Source organism: Myxocyprinus asiaticus, chromosome 1, assembly GCF_019703515.2.
Source record: "Myxocyprinus asiaticus isolate MX2 ecotype Aquarium Trade chromosome 1, UBuf_Myxa_2, whole genome shotgun sequence".
Classification (NCBI taxonomy): domain Eukaryota; kingdom Metazoa; phylum Chordata; class Actinopteri; order Cypriniformes; family Catostomidae; genus Myxocyprinus; species Myxocyprinus asiaticus.
Window position 1 is genome coordinate 49,143,615 of NC_059344.1, and position 19,352 is coordinate 49,162,966.

Here is a 19,352-nt window from a genome sequence, read left to right on the forward strand (position 1 = left end):
TATATATATATATATATATATATATATATATATATATAACAATGCATGATCGCACTGTAAGAGGAATCAAAGATGGGCTCAGAGTTTTTCAGCTAATAAGGTGAGGAAGAAAATTAGGACTTGTTTTCCTACTTTTACTGTATTTTTTAGGGTTGCTATTAATTTCCATGTACTGTTGTAGTAGGTGCTGAGCTAAATGAACCGGTCGGCGAATGTGGTGGAAACGGCAAGATTCGTCACATTAAAAAAAAAAAAAAAAAAAAAAAAAAAAAAAAAAAAATGACCCAGATATTAATTGTGATTCTTTGATGATTATGGGATGTATTCGGGCATCTCAGGAACCCGTGAATACAGCGCGCGCGCTCGTGAGATGAGTATGTACGCAAATTCCATAGGCCGTAAAATCTCATAGATCAGTTAAAGATATTTCTTTGAGGCACAAACAAGGTGATGTAGGAAATTGAGGTTGTTTTGGGCTGTTTTAAAAAACAATAATAATAATTATTTTTTAATGTGGCGTGGGAGCGCTTTTTACCCACACTTGGGGTTAAAAGGTCCCCCAGGGGTGTTATAATGATAGGCCTATCCTGTAAATAAAGGGGGTAAATCGTTATAGGGCAAAGTTTGTCAACTTAGGCAAAATACTTTTGAGACAGCGAGATACTTTTTTGAGTAACAAATTAAGATAATGCTTTCTCAAAATAACTATGCATACTTCAGAAAAGGGTGCACAATTTCCTGTACATTTCAATCACATTTGGCATTTCATAACATCTCAAGTATTCTATAAACAAATGATTATCCACTGTGATTGGATCAGTCAGTGTGAGCACACTTTAAACAGTTTTCATAACAAAACTATTCCCCCCACTTAAGAAACACAATGTGTTTTATGGGGGGCCTTTAGCCACTGCAACAGGCAATTTTTCTTTTTTTTCTTTTTTTTTCCTTTTTTTTTTTATACCCAAATACTATCCTTTCACTTATTGGACAGTTAAGAAAATACTTTTGATTGAATCAAATTTAACACAACTGAAAATGGCAAAGAAGTGTTTTGTCTTAAAAGAAATGTCATAATTTCAGAGATTTTCATTAGCTATTTGCAACTATTTGCATTAAAGAAATGATTAAAATTGCCTTAAAATCAGCCTTTCGACATGACATTGCATGCAGTTTTCTCATGGATCAGGAAAAGTTTGCAGTTTATAGTGACAAACAGGTGTTTAGGGAAGTACTGTGGGAATTATTATTATTTTTTATTTTATTTTTTTGCCATGTATTGTGTTGGGAGAAAATAAAATCAAAAGAGCCTATTACCCCAGGGGGTCTTTACCTCGTTGTACCCTATACCTTATTCAGAGTAGCGCCATATTTTATTTTTGACCAGAATGAAAATGAGGCTGTGAGGGATAAACTTAGGCTACAGTGACAGTCTGTTGAAAAACCATCACATCACATCAATTTCACTAGAGAAAAAACTCCTTAAAACATGACTTAGGAATTAGATGTGATCTTGGACATTTATAAAGTTTAAAGGTGCTGTGATTGTTTTTTTTTCTTCTGAAATTAATGTGTACTGTAAGGACTTTAATACCATTTCATCTTAAAGGACACACACATTTGCCATGTTAAATGATCATACAAATGGTTTGAAGGCCTAATCCATAAATATCATCTTTGACTTGTTCAAAACATTTCAGTTGAGCTGGTATATAAACATTCAGAGGGACTTTTGTTTCAGTGTAGTGATGTAAAAAGAGGCTGAAACATATTTTCTTGTGGAAATATGTTGTGGATCTTTCCAAGGATGACCTGCTGGCATTTGTTTTGCTGAGGTCAGCTGTATTGATGGGATGGATTTTGTTTCAGCACCACCCTGTCAAGGTGACTGTGTATTTTGATCTACTGGTCTGCCTTGTTGCACCAGTCCTGTGCACCTGTTAACCTGTGTAGCTACTAGTGTTTGTTAGGAGAGCAAGGCAGGGCCAAAAGCACAAGCAATGCTCAAAAGTGATTATGGATGGAAATTATTTCTGTATCATTTTAAATGGTGCCTCAAAGCTTTCTATGCATTTGCATGTAAAAGCACATTGTTAACAAATAATTTCCATAATGGACATTTAAAGTGCCAGTACCCCTCTGTTTTTTGTACAGTTTATTCTTTTTAGTAATTTATTGCATTTAAATATACTCATTACATGCTCTGTGTTCATTCTCCTCAGCTGTTTACAGCATAATGGGTCCATTACACATCAAGAGCTCAATGATATGAATAAGTGCACAACACTTGTCATTCTTTGCTATAAGGGGACTTTACAGTATATCACCCCTGCTAGTTAACAAGCAATTTGATTGACATTAACTAGTCACAGTGGTTTTAGAGGCACAGATGATACAGTTACCTGGTAGTGGTCAGAATATTCACTGCTATGGATATTATTAAGAAGCTTTAAAAAGATTAAAGGCAGAAGCCTCCACTGCTTACTAAATCACTATGCTTAGATAACAGTTTAAAAAGTGGGACACACCTCTGTCTCTCTCCCTATCACACACTGCTTGATTCATAGGCAGCTGAAATACGGTCAGGGAAAAGAGAATGGGATAACGTGGCTTAACAAAATGTAATACTTTTCTCGTACAGAAAGCATTTGATATTGTGTTGGTTGTCTCTGTTTTGTTCAAGGGCTTGACAAAGACTGAAATATAATTCTTCACATCAACCAAGAACAGCTGCAAATGTCTAAATTTAAAGGTGTTTTGATTCTCTTTGGTGATAATGATGTGTTGGTGGATTGACATAAGACAGTATAATCACATTTACACCTCATCTTATTGTTGAGTGAGGAATGAGCCTTGCAAGTGTAGTTTCAGCTGTCAGAATCAAACACTTTCATAGTTTGATTGGTTGGAAATGCTAAATTAGAACTCAAATGTCTCTTGTGTGGCTTTAAATCTGCTTTGAAATAATGATATTTATTGACAAAAGCCTGGGCCACTGTTCCAAAATAAGATATAATGCCTATCATGAATAAAGATTTTGGAGGCATGGTGAATTCAAAGGCAGATATGAAGGACTTCAAAACATTTTAAGCCGGTGAGGCAATCAGTCGGCCCCACTAATTTCCTCCCACTGAAAGCATCTGTCAGTCACACGGGTGACTTGTGGTTATCATTTAATCCGAAAAGCCAAAATTGCTTGTGATACTTTAAAGGCACAGATTAAAGATCTCGGATTGTCATCACATCTGAGATTGACTTTCACCAAATTAATCTCAGCAAGTGTGAAATACATCTGACCCCATTTGTCATTGTTTTACATTCTCAGATGACTTGAGTGATACTGAATTAGCTAATTTTAGACACCATCTGCCGAGCTAGTGAATATCACAGCTGTGTACATGATTCAAATACAAATAAAGCAAGCACCTATGGATTGAAGCTATTCTGAAATAACTTTTAAATTTATTATTTTTTTTCATATTACCAGTGGCCATCTATTTATTTCCTGGCCATGAAGTAACAGAATATCATATCATCTAACAATACACAGCAGAGCATATGTTCAGTGAAGTGACCTTATTATTGTATCTATTATTAACCTAATTTACTCCAAGCCAGTAACTTGCTGAATTCATGTACAATATCAGCCCTTTTTTTTTTTTTTAACTCACCCGAAGAAAGCTTTAAATGGGCCAAAAGTTCACATAAAAATGAAAATTCAGTCATAATTTACTCCCCTTCTTGTCATTCCAAACCCATATGACTTTCTTTCTAATGCGGAACACAAAAGGAGATGTTTTATTGAATATTTCAGTTCATCTTTTCAATTCAAGGTAAGAACTAGCAGTGGATATGACATCTCTTTTTAGAGTTAACGCAAGTTCTTGCGTGAACATACGAACCACTGTGAACAACCTTCTTCTAAAGCTCTTATGAAGATGCAACTGATGTCAAAATTGTCACTTAAAAATGAAAAAAATATTATTTTTTTAGTTGTTTCTCACCAAACCGTATGTCTTCAGAAGACTTGGAATGTGGAGCACAAATCACATGGACTACATTTGATAGTTAGTGTCATTGACTACTTGATAGTTAGTATCATTTTTTAAGTTTTAAAAGGAGGCACCATCCACTGCCTTTGTATTGATTAAGACAGACATGATAGTCATTAAAACATCTCCTTTTGTATTATGCATAAAAAAGAAAGTCGTGAGGATTTGAAACAACATTTGGGTGAGTAAATTATGACAGAATTTTTATTTTCGGCTGAATTATTCCTTTAACTGTTTGCTAGAATGAAATAACTTGAACTGGCATCACACTAGCAGACGCCACCCTTACAAAAAATAACTGCAGTTTTTTAACTGTAGTACAAGTGTGGTAAATTGGACGCAGTATTACTGCAGTACTGGAAACTGCAGGAATACTGCATCCAAATTACCGCACTTGTACTGCAGTACTGGAAACTGCAGGAATACTGCATCCAAATTATCGCACTTGTACTGCAGTATAGAAAACTGCAGGAATACTGAGTCCAAATTACCACACTTGTACTGCAGTGTAGAAAACTGCAGGAATACTGCATCCAAATTACCGCACTTGTACTGCAGTGTAGAAAACTGCAGGAATACTGCATCCAAATTACCACACGTGTACTGCAGTGTAGAAAACTGCAGGAATACTGAGTCCAAATTACCACACGTGTTCTGCAGTATAGAAAACTGCAGGAATACTGAGTCCAAATTACCACACGTGTACTGCAGTAATACTGCATCCAAATTACAACACTTGTACTGCAGTATAGAAAACTGCAGGAATACTGCATCCAAATTACCATACTTGTACTGCAGTACAGAAAACTGCAGGAATACTGCTTCCAAATTACCATACTTGTACTGCAGTATAGAAAACTGCAGGAATACTGCATCCAAATTACAACACTTGTACTGCAGTATAGAAAACTGCAGGAATACTGAGTCCAAATTACCACACTTGTACTGCAGTGTAGAAAACTGCAGGAATACTGAATCCAAATTACCGCACTCGTACTGCAGTATAGAAAACTGCAGGAATACTGCATCCAAATTACAACACTTGTACTGCTGTATAGAAAACTGCAGGAATACTGCGTCCAAATTACCATACTTGTACTGCAGTACAGAAAACTGCAGGAATACTGCGTCCAAATTACCATACTTGTACTGCATTATAGAAAACTGCAGGAATACTGAGTCCAAATTACCACACTTGTACTGCAGTGTAGAAAACTGCAGGAATACTGAATCCAAATTACCACACTTGTACTGCAGTATAGAAAACTGCAGGAATACTGCATCCAAATTACCGCACTTGTACTGCAGTGTAGAAAACTGCAGGAATACTGCATCCAAATTACCACACGTGTACTGCAGTGTAGAAAACTGCAGGAATACTGAGTCCAAATTACCACACGTGTACTGCAGTATAGAAAACTGCAGGAATACTGAGTCCAAATTACCACACGTGTACTGCAGTATAGAAAACTGCAGGAATACTGCGTCCAAATTACCACACTTGTACTGCAGTATAGAAAACTGCAGGAATACTGAGTCCAAATTACCACACGTGTACTGCAGTATAGAAAACTGCAGGAATACTGCATCCAAATTACAACACTTGTACTGCAGTATAGAAAACTGCAGGAATACTGCGTCCAAATTACCATACTTGTACTGCAGTACAGAAAACTGCAGGAATACTGCGTCCAAATTACCATACTTATACTGCAGTACAGAAAACTGCAGGAATACTGCATCCAAATTACCACACTTGTACTGCAGTATAGAAAACTGCAGGAATACTGAGTCCAAATTACCACACTTGTACTGCAGTATAGAAAACTGCAGGAATACTGCGTCCAAATTACCATACTTGTACTGCAGTACAGAAAACTGCAGGAATACTGCGTCCAAATTACCACACTTGTACTGCAGTATAGAAAACTGCAGGAATACTGAGTCCAAATTACCATACTTATACTGCAGTACAGAAAACTGCAGGAATACTGCGTCCAAATTACCACACTTGTACTGCAGTATAGAAAACTGCAGGAATACTGAGTCCAAATTACCACACTTGTACTGCAGTATAGAAAACTGCAGGAATACTGCGTCCAAATTACCACAGTTGTACTGCAGTATAGAAATCTGCAGGAATACTGCATCCAAATTACCACACTTGTACTGCAGTATAGAAAACTGCAGGAATACTGTGTCCAAATTACCTCACTTGTACTGCAGTGTAGAAAACTGCAGGAATACTGAGTCCAAATTACCTCACTTGTACTGCAGTGTAGAAAACTGCAGGAATACTGAGTCCAAATTACCACACTTGTACTGCAGTATAGAAAACTGCAGGAATACTGAATCCAAATTACCACACTTGTACTGCAGTATAGAAAACTGCAGGAATACTGTGTCCAAATTACCACACTTGTACTGCAGTTCTCTAGAACTGCTCTCTGCACTTCTACACTTTATACATTTGCTGTTCTACTGTTTACTTAAAAACTTGACCAATGACAGCAAACTAGTTCTGTCAGTCGATTAAAATATTTAATCGTGATGAATCGCATAAATTTCATAGTTCAATGTGATTAATCACAGATTTTGAAAGTGTTGAAATATGACTGGAAATATACTTCTTTTCTTGTCAAAATGCATTTAGTTACTTAGAAAACAAAACAATATGTAACAATGATGTTTTATTAATATTTTCAAAACAAAGCCTCAACAGGCTGTGACTGTCCACTTTACTACAGCAATCGTTATGTCACATTCACATGATTCGCGCCACTTTGATCTCCACATGAAAAGCACTGCGTCATGTTTTGCTTTTAGTGCTGGCACTGGCGACGTAATGACACTTTATCCAAATAGTCTGGTAAGATGAATGCGCAACGAGGCACAGAGGAAACGCTGGCTGCTGTACTCCAATGAGTTTCTTGAATGTGGCTTAGTTTGCACACACACACAAAAGTTTCATTATTTCACTTGTATTACTACCCTCAGTTTCAATATAAACTTGTAACACAGCAGAGTAGGCCCAACACAATCTCCATAAACCCTCAAGTCCCAATATAACCCACAAGCCTTTAGAGTCCAGGCCAGGCTTCAAAGGCCCAATAGCAATTGCCCAGTCTTTTGCATGACAAAATAGTGAAAACAAAAAAAGGAAAAAAAGTACTTAGCCCAAGAAGTAATCCAAGTAGCAATGCAAGCAGTAGTCCAAGGTGTTACTTGTGAATCCAAGATTTGCTCAAAGGCCCATAAGAATGGTCCCAATGAAGACTGGTACAAACGACAAAAAACCCTATGTGCATAAACACAAAACAAAGACCATATGCTAACAACTAAATTCACGACTATGCTAATTGTACAGAAGATAAAGCAAACAGAAATAAATAAAAATAAAAATTACTTACATTGAGCTTCAGAACACATATTCCTCAAAATAGGGCAAAGGAGATGAAGAGGAAAGCTTCACACCAAAAGCTTCTTGCTGTGCCCAAAACCATGTACTGTGCCAGTATATACTGCATTTGATGAAGGACGCACGTATCTGCCGACAAAACAGTACGTTCTTTTAGGTATGCATGTGAGTAGTATGAATAGATTTCGGACATACTTCATCCAGGTATGTGGGCATTGTCTCGTGACCGGAATATATGATGTAAGAACAACAACCGTGAAAACTATCCACTCATTCAAGCACAGGCAACGATTATCTTGGTATATATAGCACTTCCAGTTGAGAAGAGCCATTTGACTCATGATTCACTGCCGTTCTTTTAAATCCAGCATTTTGAACGTGACGAGGGATTATGGGATCATTAAGTGTCCAGTCGATCCGCACTTCAGAATCTCACTGGAAATAGTAGGTCATCCGGGTACTTCTCGCTTACTGCTTCATGAATACTGTGGATACGGACATACTACTCCATTGGCATACTGTTTATGGCATACTATATAGTAGGGAAGTATGGATATTCGGATGCAGCATTTCAAACTTCCTATCCCTAACTGCTTCTCTACTTCCCTGTTTTGGCTGACACCTAGCCCCCAGTGGTCAGGATGAGAATAACAAGAATGAACAGTGAATAAACAGCAAATGCCCAGTGCCCAATGCACACAAAAACTGTTACAGCATTAACACGTTAATTGTGACGGCTCTAGACACTGAAGAACAGCGTTTTGTTCAATGTGAAAAAACTACATTTGCAATTGCAACTCAGTTTGTACTGGAGTGCAGTTCGTTTTACTGCAGTGAACTGCTGGTGAGCTACATAAACTGCAGCTCCTACTGCATTGATTTGAAATTGTACTACACTGAACTGCAATTATTTTGCAATGCACTGCAGTTATACTTTTGTGGAATACAGATATACTTCACTGAACTGTAGTATTATTACCCTGACCTGCAATTGTTCTGCAGTGCACTATATCAGTACTGCAGTCAAAAGCATTGTAAGTGCAGTACTGTCTGTCATTGGGCAGTACAGCACCATTTTACTACACAAAACGGCACTTTTTATAGCATAGATTGCAGTGATACTGCAATCAGACTGAGGTTTTATGGCATAGATTGCAGTGATACTACAATCACTGCAGTTTTACTGCAGGTTATTTTTGTAAGGGCAAACAACTCTATTTTGGCCGTGGGTGTCACACTTGGTGACTGTTATACTGAGAACTCGCTCTCTTCAGTTAGAGGTATGACAAACTTGCCGATTAAGAATGGTGGAGGGATGACAAACGTACCGACTCACCGCAACACTCTCTCTCTGATCCCTGTCATGTGGAGCTTGCCAAAATAACAACAGGAGTACCGCGTGAGCATAAACAAGTGGAAAAGAGTGATTTAGGATGTGATTCATTGAGTAACTTTACTTTGTGAAAGTGTGTGATTGTGTATTTATCCTTCGATAATGTGTATTTCCATATGCAGCTTTCAGTGAGTAAAGAAATTACGTTCAATTAAAACAGACTGCTGTGCCTCTGCTTCCTGATGTCATTAGTCATTTTAGTGTAGAAGAAAAACCACAGGAAAAACGGTTGGTGACAGAATCACTGTAGATTACAATCAGCGTTTGTGATGATATGCAGCTGAGTGCGATGAAATCGTTCATATCAGCTTGACGTCTTGTCAGTTCTTTAGTAAAAGAAGACGCTCATTGGTGACTTTAAAAGAACACAAGAACACAATTTTCTTCTGTCACGTTTGATAATATTTTTCCGTTGCTGTAACCATTAAAGGTGCTGTAAGCAATTTTAGCATTCGGAAGCTTTCACGTGACTGAGCTGTTGAATTAAACACGCCCCTTCATTCCAAAACCCAAAGATAATTTTGAGACCAAAACTGAGCAAAAGAGCAGCATAGTTTGTTCCTGTGGCACCATAGCACCCTCAACTGACAAACATTATGAATCATGGCCTCCAGTACCTTCGCTCCCTATACGCACGCATATTACGCAGTCTGCGTAGGGCACTAACTCCGTGGGGGGCACCATCTCACCCTAGTGGGACACCAGAAACTCCACCGGCTGCCATTACTTGCATGTTATACGTTATTAAAGGACCTGGAACACAGACTGTATCGCCTCGTGCTCGTCCCGTGCCTCTGAATTTTCGCACCGCGCAACTCACATTCCACCGACACCCCCCACCCATCACCCCATCATGTAACTTATTGAAATGTAATTTGGGACGCTTAGCATTCCAAATGAAGGACTTCGCTATGCTATCAAATTGCTTGAAATAAGAGAGGGGGACATCTATAGGGAGAGACTGCAGCAAGTAATTGAATTTTGGAATACAATTCATTTTAATAACATTAACTTTCCCGATCATAGATAAATGCAATGAAGCCCACCTGTCCACATCGCTCGAAAACCGTTTTATTAAGGGGTCAAAATTAACTCTAACTAAATCACACAGTTTTGCTGGGAATACAATGCCCAAATACTTAATGCCCTGTTTGGGCCACTGGAAAGCGCCCGGCTGGAAAGCCGTTACTGGGCAGTATGCTGTCAAAGCCAAAGCTTCTTATTTAGACCAATTGACTTTCTTGTAGGCTAGTTGTAACAGTACACAAAGATAAGTCCCTCTGTTGCTTCAATAAAAAAGGATGTCAAATGTCTCTAAGGTCAAAACTTAACTTAGCATACAGAGGGCCAAAGTGCTTCTACTCTCAAATACACGCTGAAAGTGACCTGATGCCGTCAAAAGGGTCTGTGAGTTCAATCGGGTTTACGCTGTTTGTAGTCCACTGCTCCCATCAGGAGTTCATTGTATGGCCTCAAATGTCCAGTTACTACCACATTTTATGGCATTAAAATATTATGTTTGCAATACAGTTCAGTCCATTGATCAACATTTTTTCATTCTTTCCTTGTGTTACACATTTTCACACATGATATCTTGCTTTTTACCCTCTCATTCTTAACCTTTTTTTGATTTTACCCAGCAACATGCCATGCTTTAAAATGCTAATTTATGCTATTTTTTAACAAGCTCATCACACACTTGTACGTTAAGCTGCTGAGAGTGTGTGACGATTCAAGGAAAATCAGTCTGCTATTTAAGTCCCAACGTCCTTGTTCCTTTCTCATTGCAGTGAGAATGACCCTATAGATACACTACAGAAAGATCTGAAGCCGTTATTTTATGGTTAAACAGCCAATAAGAAGTTCATGCTTTTTGTAGCCTTTTAATGCACTGGGTCATGGATTTGTTTGTATGTTTCAACTGCCATGCTTACTTAGATTTTCAGCTAGAGGGAGTTTTTTGAATCTTTTCAGAAATGCTGCAATGCGTCGCGCAGCACCAAGACTGGGTCAGTGTAACCTGGCTGGTGGCAATCGCCAGCTCACTGTTCCCATGGCAACAGCCAATAGATTTGCTTGCCAGAGCTTTGCAATATTGTTTTGATTGCATGGAATTGAGAAGACTGCTTTCACAGGATTATTGTACACTTGCACAGCAGCAGGAAGTGACAAAGAATAGTGCAAAAATGAAAGGAGATGTATGGAGGAAGTGATTGCATCATGTCCAATATGGTGCAACCTATTGTCTCTGATTATTCTCAATATAGCGAAAATTTGTCAGTGAGATTTTGTCAATAAATACTTTTCAATCAAAATGCCCTAATTAAACTTTACTTATGTATCATATATACTAGTATATAAATAAGTCAGGAATAAGAATTGGACAGACAGTAATAGATGATTTTTTGACACATTGTTGTGGATTTAAATAATAATTTCAGTGTTTTTAACTCTCCTGATTTGCTCTCCTGATAATAACATTTGAAATACGATTCTACAGAGACAGAAACATAATAATAGATGCTGTTTTTGACACATTTGTTGTGCAAATAATGCTTTCATAGTTTATAACTTTTTTTTTATTTTTGGTCCAATAGTTGGATTATTATTATTTTTAGGATCACAATACAATAGTGATGTGCTTGATACTGTTGTATTAGTAAATCCATCCGAGGAGAATATTGCTATAGAGGTAATAATTCATAAGTGTTCCTTTCTCAAGTTTTTTCAAATCAATGTAATAGTCACGATTTTATTTATTGCGATACATCATGGTATCTTGATTTGATTCAATTATGATTCACAAGCTTTTCAATTCTAATTAATCTGGGTATATTTAATATATTTATATTTCATTATATACTGATGTCTAATGAAGAGCATGCAGCCTGAAACATCACATTTATGTCTCTTGGTAAGCTCATTAAATTGATTTGGGAGTAAATGACTTTGTTGTGTGTTAACATGAAATGAATACACAAATAGTTGAATATAAATATCAGTACATTGATCAAAAGTATCGATACAATATTGTGAGAAAAAGTATCGCCATGTATTGATATTTTATTGTATCGATACAGACTTAGAAACAACCAATTAAATGCTAAACAACACAAGACATCCTATTACTTTAACTATGAATTCTAACAATAAATGTCCTTTTCACTTATGTAGATCAGAACACTGCTCTGTGACTCAGCAGGACATAAGTTGTTGGTCTTAAGTGGGCAGAGTACTGGACGATATTCCAGAGGGTGGTGATATTATCCTGAAAAGTGGAGTGTTTGGTTGGAAAAACTGCTCTGACATTATCTCAAGTCATTGGGTAAGTGGCTACTGCTGCAGTATTACAGATTCCATAATAATTCACAGAGAACAAAAGCTTTTACTTTGCATTGGAATGATGAACTGTAAAAGACTCTTTTTTGATTTTCTTTATTATTATTTTTTTTTTTACAGATTAAAGATCTCTTAAACCAGCCACCTGCAGGTCAGCAGACTGCACAGTTTGACTGTGTCCTGTAAAGGAGAGGGGGGCTGGAGCTCCCTAGGGTACATACAGGAGCAGAAGTTATTGGTGTCCAGACTGAACCCTGAGCCTGTGCTGCCTACGATGGAAGGTGTGACAGAGTTAACAGAATATGTCTCTGAGACAGTGGATGTGACCTCTCCTTTTGAGCTCCTGGAAGCACCAACCTCAGGAGGGTTCCTCAAGTTGTCCAAGCCATGCTGCTATATCTTTCCTGGTGGACGGGGAGACTCTGCTTTGTTCGCAGTCAATGGCTTTAATATTTTAATAGATGGTGGGTCAGACCGAAAGTCTTGCTTCTGGAAGCTGGTCAGACATTTGGATAGGATAGATTCTGTTCTCCTTACCCATATAGGAGCAGATAATATGCCTGGCATAAATGGACTGTTACAGAGAAAAATTGCAGAGCAGGAAGAAGAGAAGACACATAATTCAAATGCCTATGGAGACTGGATGAAAAACCTAATCTCACCAGAGCTTGGTGTTGTGTTCTTTAATGTTCCTGAGAAGCTAAAACTGCCTGAAACAGCACTTAAAGCGAAGAGGAGCATTGAGGAGGCCTCTCTCACACTGCAATACCTTCAGAAACTGGGCATCAAACCTGAGCCTTTGTACAGAGTTGTGAGCAACACGATTGAGCCTTTAACACTCTTTCACAAGTTGGGTGTTGGCAAATTAGACATGTATATTCTAAACCCCCTCAAAGACAGTAAGGAAATGCAATTCTTTATGCAGAAGTGGGCTGGTAACAGTAAAGCAAAGACTGGTATCGTCCTGGAAAATGGCAAAGAGGGTGAGATTTCTGTACCTTACCTCACATCAGTAACTGCTTTGGTTGTGTGGGTGCCTGCAAGTCCAACTGAGAAGATTGTGAGGGTACTGTTTCCTGGAAATGCCCCACAAAACAAAATATTTGAGGGCCTGGAAAAGCTGAGGCATCTCGATTTCTTGCGATATCCAGTAGCCACTCAAAAGGAAATGTCATCTGGAGCTCCACCTCCACTGATAAAACAAACTAAAATGAAGCTGAGAACTGATAGCAAAGAAAGTTTGAAGTCGTCACCCAAAATGTCTTCCACAACAAAAGCAAGCAAGAAAGAGGCAAATGAAGACATTGAGTCCAAGAGTGACTCTATAAAGGAAAACAAAATTGAAAAGAAAGAGAAGAAAATAAAAGAGAGTGTCAAAGCACCAAAACCACTGAAACCCAAGACAGCATCACCTGATTCAGTTAAACAAGAGAAAAAGAAACTCCAGAGAGAAAAATCTCCTAAAAAACATATCAAGGACAAGGCTTCCAAGATGGAGGAAAATAAAGATCAAGAAAAGAAAGACACAAAGAAAGAAAAGATAGATGTAAAGAAAGAGGACTTAGTTAAAAAAGAACCCAAAATTAAGGAGGAGAAGAAAAAGGAAAAAGAAAAAATTAAGTCAGAGTTGAGGAAAATCACTAAACCTGACTTAAAGCCCTTTACCCCTGAGGTCAGGAAGACTCTGAACAAAGCAAAGGTTCAGGTAAAGCCTAAAGCAGAAAAAACAAAAGCTGCAAAAGAGCAAGAAAACAGGCCAGCTGCTAAGAAAGCTTCAGTAGAGAAACAGGAGAGTGACAGGTCTTTAGTCTCCTCCCCAGAGGATCTTACCAAGGATTTTGAAGCCTTGCGACTGGAAGAGGGGCTTTCCAGGACTGCAGAGAGTAAAATACACTCAAGTCTGCAGTCGTCAGTGGACACTATTGTCCCTCACATTGTATCTCCTGATGAGGGAATAACTACAATGGATGTTGAAATCGAGTCCTCTCATGAGGAGAGGGTACCCTATGGAGAAACAACAAGTAAATCCCACTTTAAAACTGCTGATGAACTTGAGAATGAAGGTGCTGCTACAGAAGATGACATAGAGGATTACTATTCTGCAAAGCTAAAAAGTGCTAAAACATCTAACTTCGTTGAGAAGGTAGATGATAAAAAATGCCAAGACAAGGTAAAAGAGGAAGAGATGGAGTTTCAAATGAAACCGAAAAAGAGTGACAGTGAAGAGGATGAGGATGTGGTTGAGAAAGCAGAGCTAGAAGAAGCTGAGGATATAGTACATGAGGAGGAGCTCAAGTACAAATCAGATGAGGCTAAGAAAGAGAAACTCATAAAGGACCTGGAGACAAAACAAAGTGACATTAAATCTGCCAAACCTGGGGTAGCTGCAGATCACATTTCTTTCATTCAACATGAGACCATTCCAGTTTACTCTGAGATGGAGCAGACCATCTCAGATGAAGAGATTAATGAGGAGACAGAGGAAAGTATCCCACTGTGTCCAATATATCTCCAATATGATGTTGGCTCTTACGACATCTCCGTTCCTGATGAACCAGGGACCTTTGACACCCTCCATGGCATGAAACCACCAACCATATCTGTCTCCTCTGAGTTCTCATCTAAGGGATTTGCAGTAGATCAGGAGCCAGTGTTGTCAGCTTATGCAACCAATATAATAGCAGCTCCATTGGCTGAAGAAGAGCATATATCTTCAGCCACTTCCATCACTGAATATGACAAATTATCATCCTTTGCGACATCTGTTAATGAAGATCAGTCTGTAGCATCTGTGACCGCACCACCCACTGAAGAAGCAGGAAAAAGCTCTTTACTCTTGGATACTGTAAATAGTATACCATTGTCCATACAGACAGATGCAACTCAAGGAAAGGAGTACCTTCACTCTGCAGGAACTATTTCTCCAACTTCTTCTTTAGAAGAGGACAAATGTTTCAAATCACCTCCATCAGAGGAATATCAAACAACTGTGCCAGAAATGGAAACTACTAGGAAGGCTACCACTCACACAAATTATGAGGATGAAGAGGATGAAGAAGAGGATGAGGATCAGACACCAAATGTTGACATGCCACTTGGAAAGCTCCATGAGGGTTATGCATCTGCTGCCATGGCCCAAGACAGGGAAAAATCTTCAGATAATGCTTCTTCATCAATGATCCCTCTTTCTTCTCCTGTGATGTATGATTGCACAGAAGAAAAAGATGAAAAGTTACTTACACTCTCTAAGGATGAACCTAAATTAGCGTCCCCCTACAAAAGCTTGTCCTTCTCACCAAATTTGCCTTGCACCTCAGAGAAAAGTCATATCTCAGAGAGTGAGGAAAGATGTCTCAGCCCAGATGACAGCACTATGAGATTTGCCTCACCCACACAATCAGGGCCTACCAGTGGTAGCTACTCTCCAACTGAGGAGAGGACACAAAAGCCACTGATGATGGACAAAGAGGAAAAACAAGACAAAGACACTTTTGACTCTCAGATATATTTTACCCAAGATGCTCCTGCTGACAAAATGTTGGTGAAAATAATTGATAATGAAGTGGACCCTTTCAAAAATGGATTCTCCAGCACTAAGGGACCAATATATGACTCGGATGAAGAGGATGACGAGAAAGATGATGATGATTATGAAAAGGGAAGCTATAAAGAGTGTAGTAAAACTAAATACAAAGAGGAGAGGGAAAGCACATTTCTTGATGAGGAATACACCTATGAGGCAACACCCTCAAAGGAAGTGAAACTCTTTGGAAATGAAAAAGAAGGTCTGGATAAAGAAGATAAACCACAAAATGTGACTTACTTGGGCCAAGAGGACGAATCCCAGATGCTCAGCTCAGGAGAAGAAGAAGAAAGTGAAACTGAGGATGGTACTTACTCGAGCGTTAAAGGACCCCAGGACAAGTTAGATTCCATGTCAGCAGGCCAGGGCAAAAAAGATGCATCATTCTCAGAGGTAGATGACCCAAAAGTGATCTCTAAAGACAGTGATAAAAGTGTTCACTTCAGCTTGTATTCCTTCCCTGAGAGTGAGAAAGGCCTCAAAGGGGAATTTGAGAGGGTTGTTAGGCAAGATACACCTTATGTTGGAAAGAGCTTTACCTACTCTGATGCATATGACAGTAAAATGAGTTCAGTGGATTCATACTCTCCCAGTCTGCCAGCTGACCACACATTTAATGATACTGATATTGCTCTAAAGAAAACAGAGAAAGTGGACTGCCTGGATTCTTCCACAGGCAAGATTTCTGACTTTAAAGAATCACATGAAATGGAAATGCCATCAGCTTCTTATAGTGAAACACAAAATATCTATGGGGCATCACAGTTTAAGGACATGTCAGAAGAATCTGAGAAAATAAATAAGGTTGAAAAGGAGACATCTGAGAAAACCTCCCATTCTGTTCCAACAGAGAGAGACCCCTGGTCAGTTCAGTTAAAAAAGCCTGATTTTAGTGGGATGGCTGAGGTTGGGGCAGCACAATCGGGCCATTATACAGATGACAGAGTCATTTCTGATTTCAGTGTCAAAAGTCCCACTTCTGTAGTGGGCCAATCTGCAGTTAGCACAAAAGAATTCTTGGCTGCAGACATAAGGATGTTTGCCGATGGAGAGGATGAAGATGATGATGAGGAAGAAGAAGATGATGAGGATGAGTTGGAGGATGGAGAGAATGCAAGTGATAGTGACATTGAGAAAGGTTCTAAAGACAGACCAGAGAAAGATTTCCAGAGCGTATTGAGTAGTGCCACCAGCACAGTGCCTACTCAATTTGAGGATGAAAAGAAAGAGACCATTTCAAATGGCCACAGCTTTGGCTTCCACACTAATGGCAAACCTCTCGGTTCATCAACATTTGAATCCACTATAAGCCATGAGGGCCCCAAGGACTCAATGCAAACTGTGAAAGGTAATGCCTCATCTTTGCCTGCTGAAGGCCACATTATGGGCACCTCTGGATTTGAACGATCTTCCAGTGAGGAGAATGATGAGCATGTAGGAAAGGATGAGAAAGATGTTCAGTCATATCTACCACTATCAACAAGGTCTGTTGATAACTATGATAGCAAAGATGTTGAGTTTGACAAACAAAAAACACCAGATAAAGTGAAGAAAATAACAGGAGACTCTGTTTCATTGGGTTTCAGTTATACAACGTCAGCCACATTATATTCCTCTTCCTCTTCTTACAGTCATTCCTCTTCAGCCTCTGCATCTCTGTCCACTAGCCGCCAGCTTGGAGATGAGGTTGTGACTCCAGCCAGCACTGGATTTGAATACTCATCTTTCAAAGATGAACATTCACCAGTAATTGATTCACCCTTCTCCAGTTCTGGTGGGCAGATAAAGGACGAATATTTAGAAGTGTCAGAGAAGTTTACACCTGCAACCACAACAGCTGAATCCACATCAAGCCTTGCGAGATTCTCACCATTATCACCCTTTGAAGAAATCAAACCTTTCCCTCCTCACACTGGTGCTTGTATAGGTTATAAGAAAGATCCTGTTAGCACTGCAAGCAATATTTCAGACCAAGGACCACAGAGTCAATGCTTTTACAAGCCAGAGTGGGAAGATGACTCAAGATTACAAGATGAAATTGGTGCAACTGGACCGTATTCCTCTCTTTCACAGTCCACACCAAAGGACTCCATGCCTGAAGGTCTATACGGTGCTTCATCAACACTTCAGTATGAGTGCCCTGAAAAACAGTACTATGAAGACACTGAGAGTAGCGAAGAGGAAGAGGATCATATGTATGAAACTGAACTGGATAAACTAGAGTACCAAAAATCTCCCCTTACAACCCAAGTGGACAAGAAAGATGCCACCTATTCTTTGGGCGAGAAACTAACAATGGACATACCTTCAGGTATGGGCAGCAGTATTCCAAATGTTACTTCATACCCTTCCTCTTTCCCTGAGCCCACAAAACCAGACAAAGCCAATGGGTCTGCAGAAGTCAGTGTGAATGCACCAAAGACTTTTGGTGGAACCAGCAACATGAGGGAAAACGTACCAAATGTAGAGATAAAAGGCCAACAATTTGACACCAAAAAATTTAGGACCCCAAGTGAATGGGAGATGCTACAGCAACGAGACATCTACCCAGAGGCATCACCACCTCATTATCGTCATGAGGATGAGTATGAAGAAGAAGAAGAGACAGAGTCGGAGCACCCAGCCCGTCCTCTTTCCCTCTCATCCACAGACCAACCATTACAATCCTCCTATCACACTGACGACCTAAGCAGACGAGGTGACAACTCCGACCATCCTTCAGATGTTGGTATTCATCCACATTCATCCACGGCTTCCCCAGGTTATTCATCCTGTGAGTACAAGCAGAGGAGGGGAGACACATCTCCATCCTTCATCAACCCAAGCTTGTGTCACCTTTCAAGTGACGAGGAGAGCGAGGAACAGACAAGTCATGCATCTGATCAACAGCAGCCTTCTGGCAAGACGAGATCCCACAAACAGACTTGCCACCATTCTCGTAGTCAGCATGGCGAGGACAGCGAATTGCAGAACTTCTCTGGAGCCATGGCTGCTGGTATTGGTGCCAGTGGAGAGGACACACCTCCAACCTCAGTCAGTGAACAGTTACATTCCCAATCAGGTTCTGATGTTCCACCAATCACAGCAGAAGGAAACATTGAATCTGACGAGGATGCGGATTACCTGCCTGTTGATAAATCATCTGGAACTTGTGGGGGAAAACATTACTCTAGGTCACCTGAAAAAAATCCTGATCCCATCCCCTCACCAATGATGGACCCTGCCCCTTATCCCCCTCACCCTGATGTGTGTATGGTAGATCCTGAAGCTCTGCCAAGTCTAACAGACAAACCGCTTAAGAAAGATACCAAAACAAAGGGCTTACGTAAATCAGGCAAGACAAAGTCCTCATCTCCGGCTAGGAAGCCTGATGCCAGGCGGAAGAAGTCCCCATCCAAGGAACCCTCCACTCACACCACAGCTCTTAAGAAGAAGGACATAGAGGACGATCTGTCAAGGTCAAGCCACAACACTGGCAAAGGGCTCGTCAATGGTTTTAAGAACATTGCAGGTATGAACATATGTATTTGAAAATGGCAGTCCAAATTACAATAGTTTTTTGTTTGC

The 19,352-nt window shown here is 39.5% G+C and overlaps 1 protein-coding gene across 1 annotated transcript in view; it reads left to right on the forward strand.

Moving 5' to 3' along the window:
* Positions 1-19,352, forward strand: part of LOC127447284 (microtubule-associated protein 1A-like) — a 33,971-nt gene that overhangs the window by 10,586 nt on the left and 4,033 nt on the right. Inside the window, 5 exon segments of the mRNA XM_051709064.1 lie at positions 11,482-11,555; positions 12,038-12,106; positions 12,108-12,188; positions 12,323-12,367; positions 12,369-19,296. Coding sequence (XP_051565024.1) covers positions 11,482-11,555; positions 12,038-12,106; positions 12,108-12,188; positions 12,323-12,367; positions 12,369-19,296 — 7,197 coding nt within the window.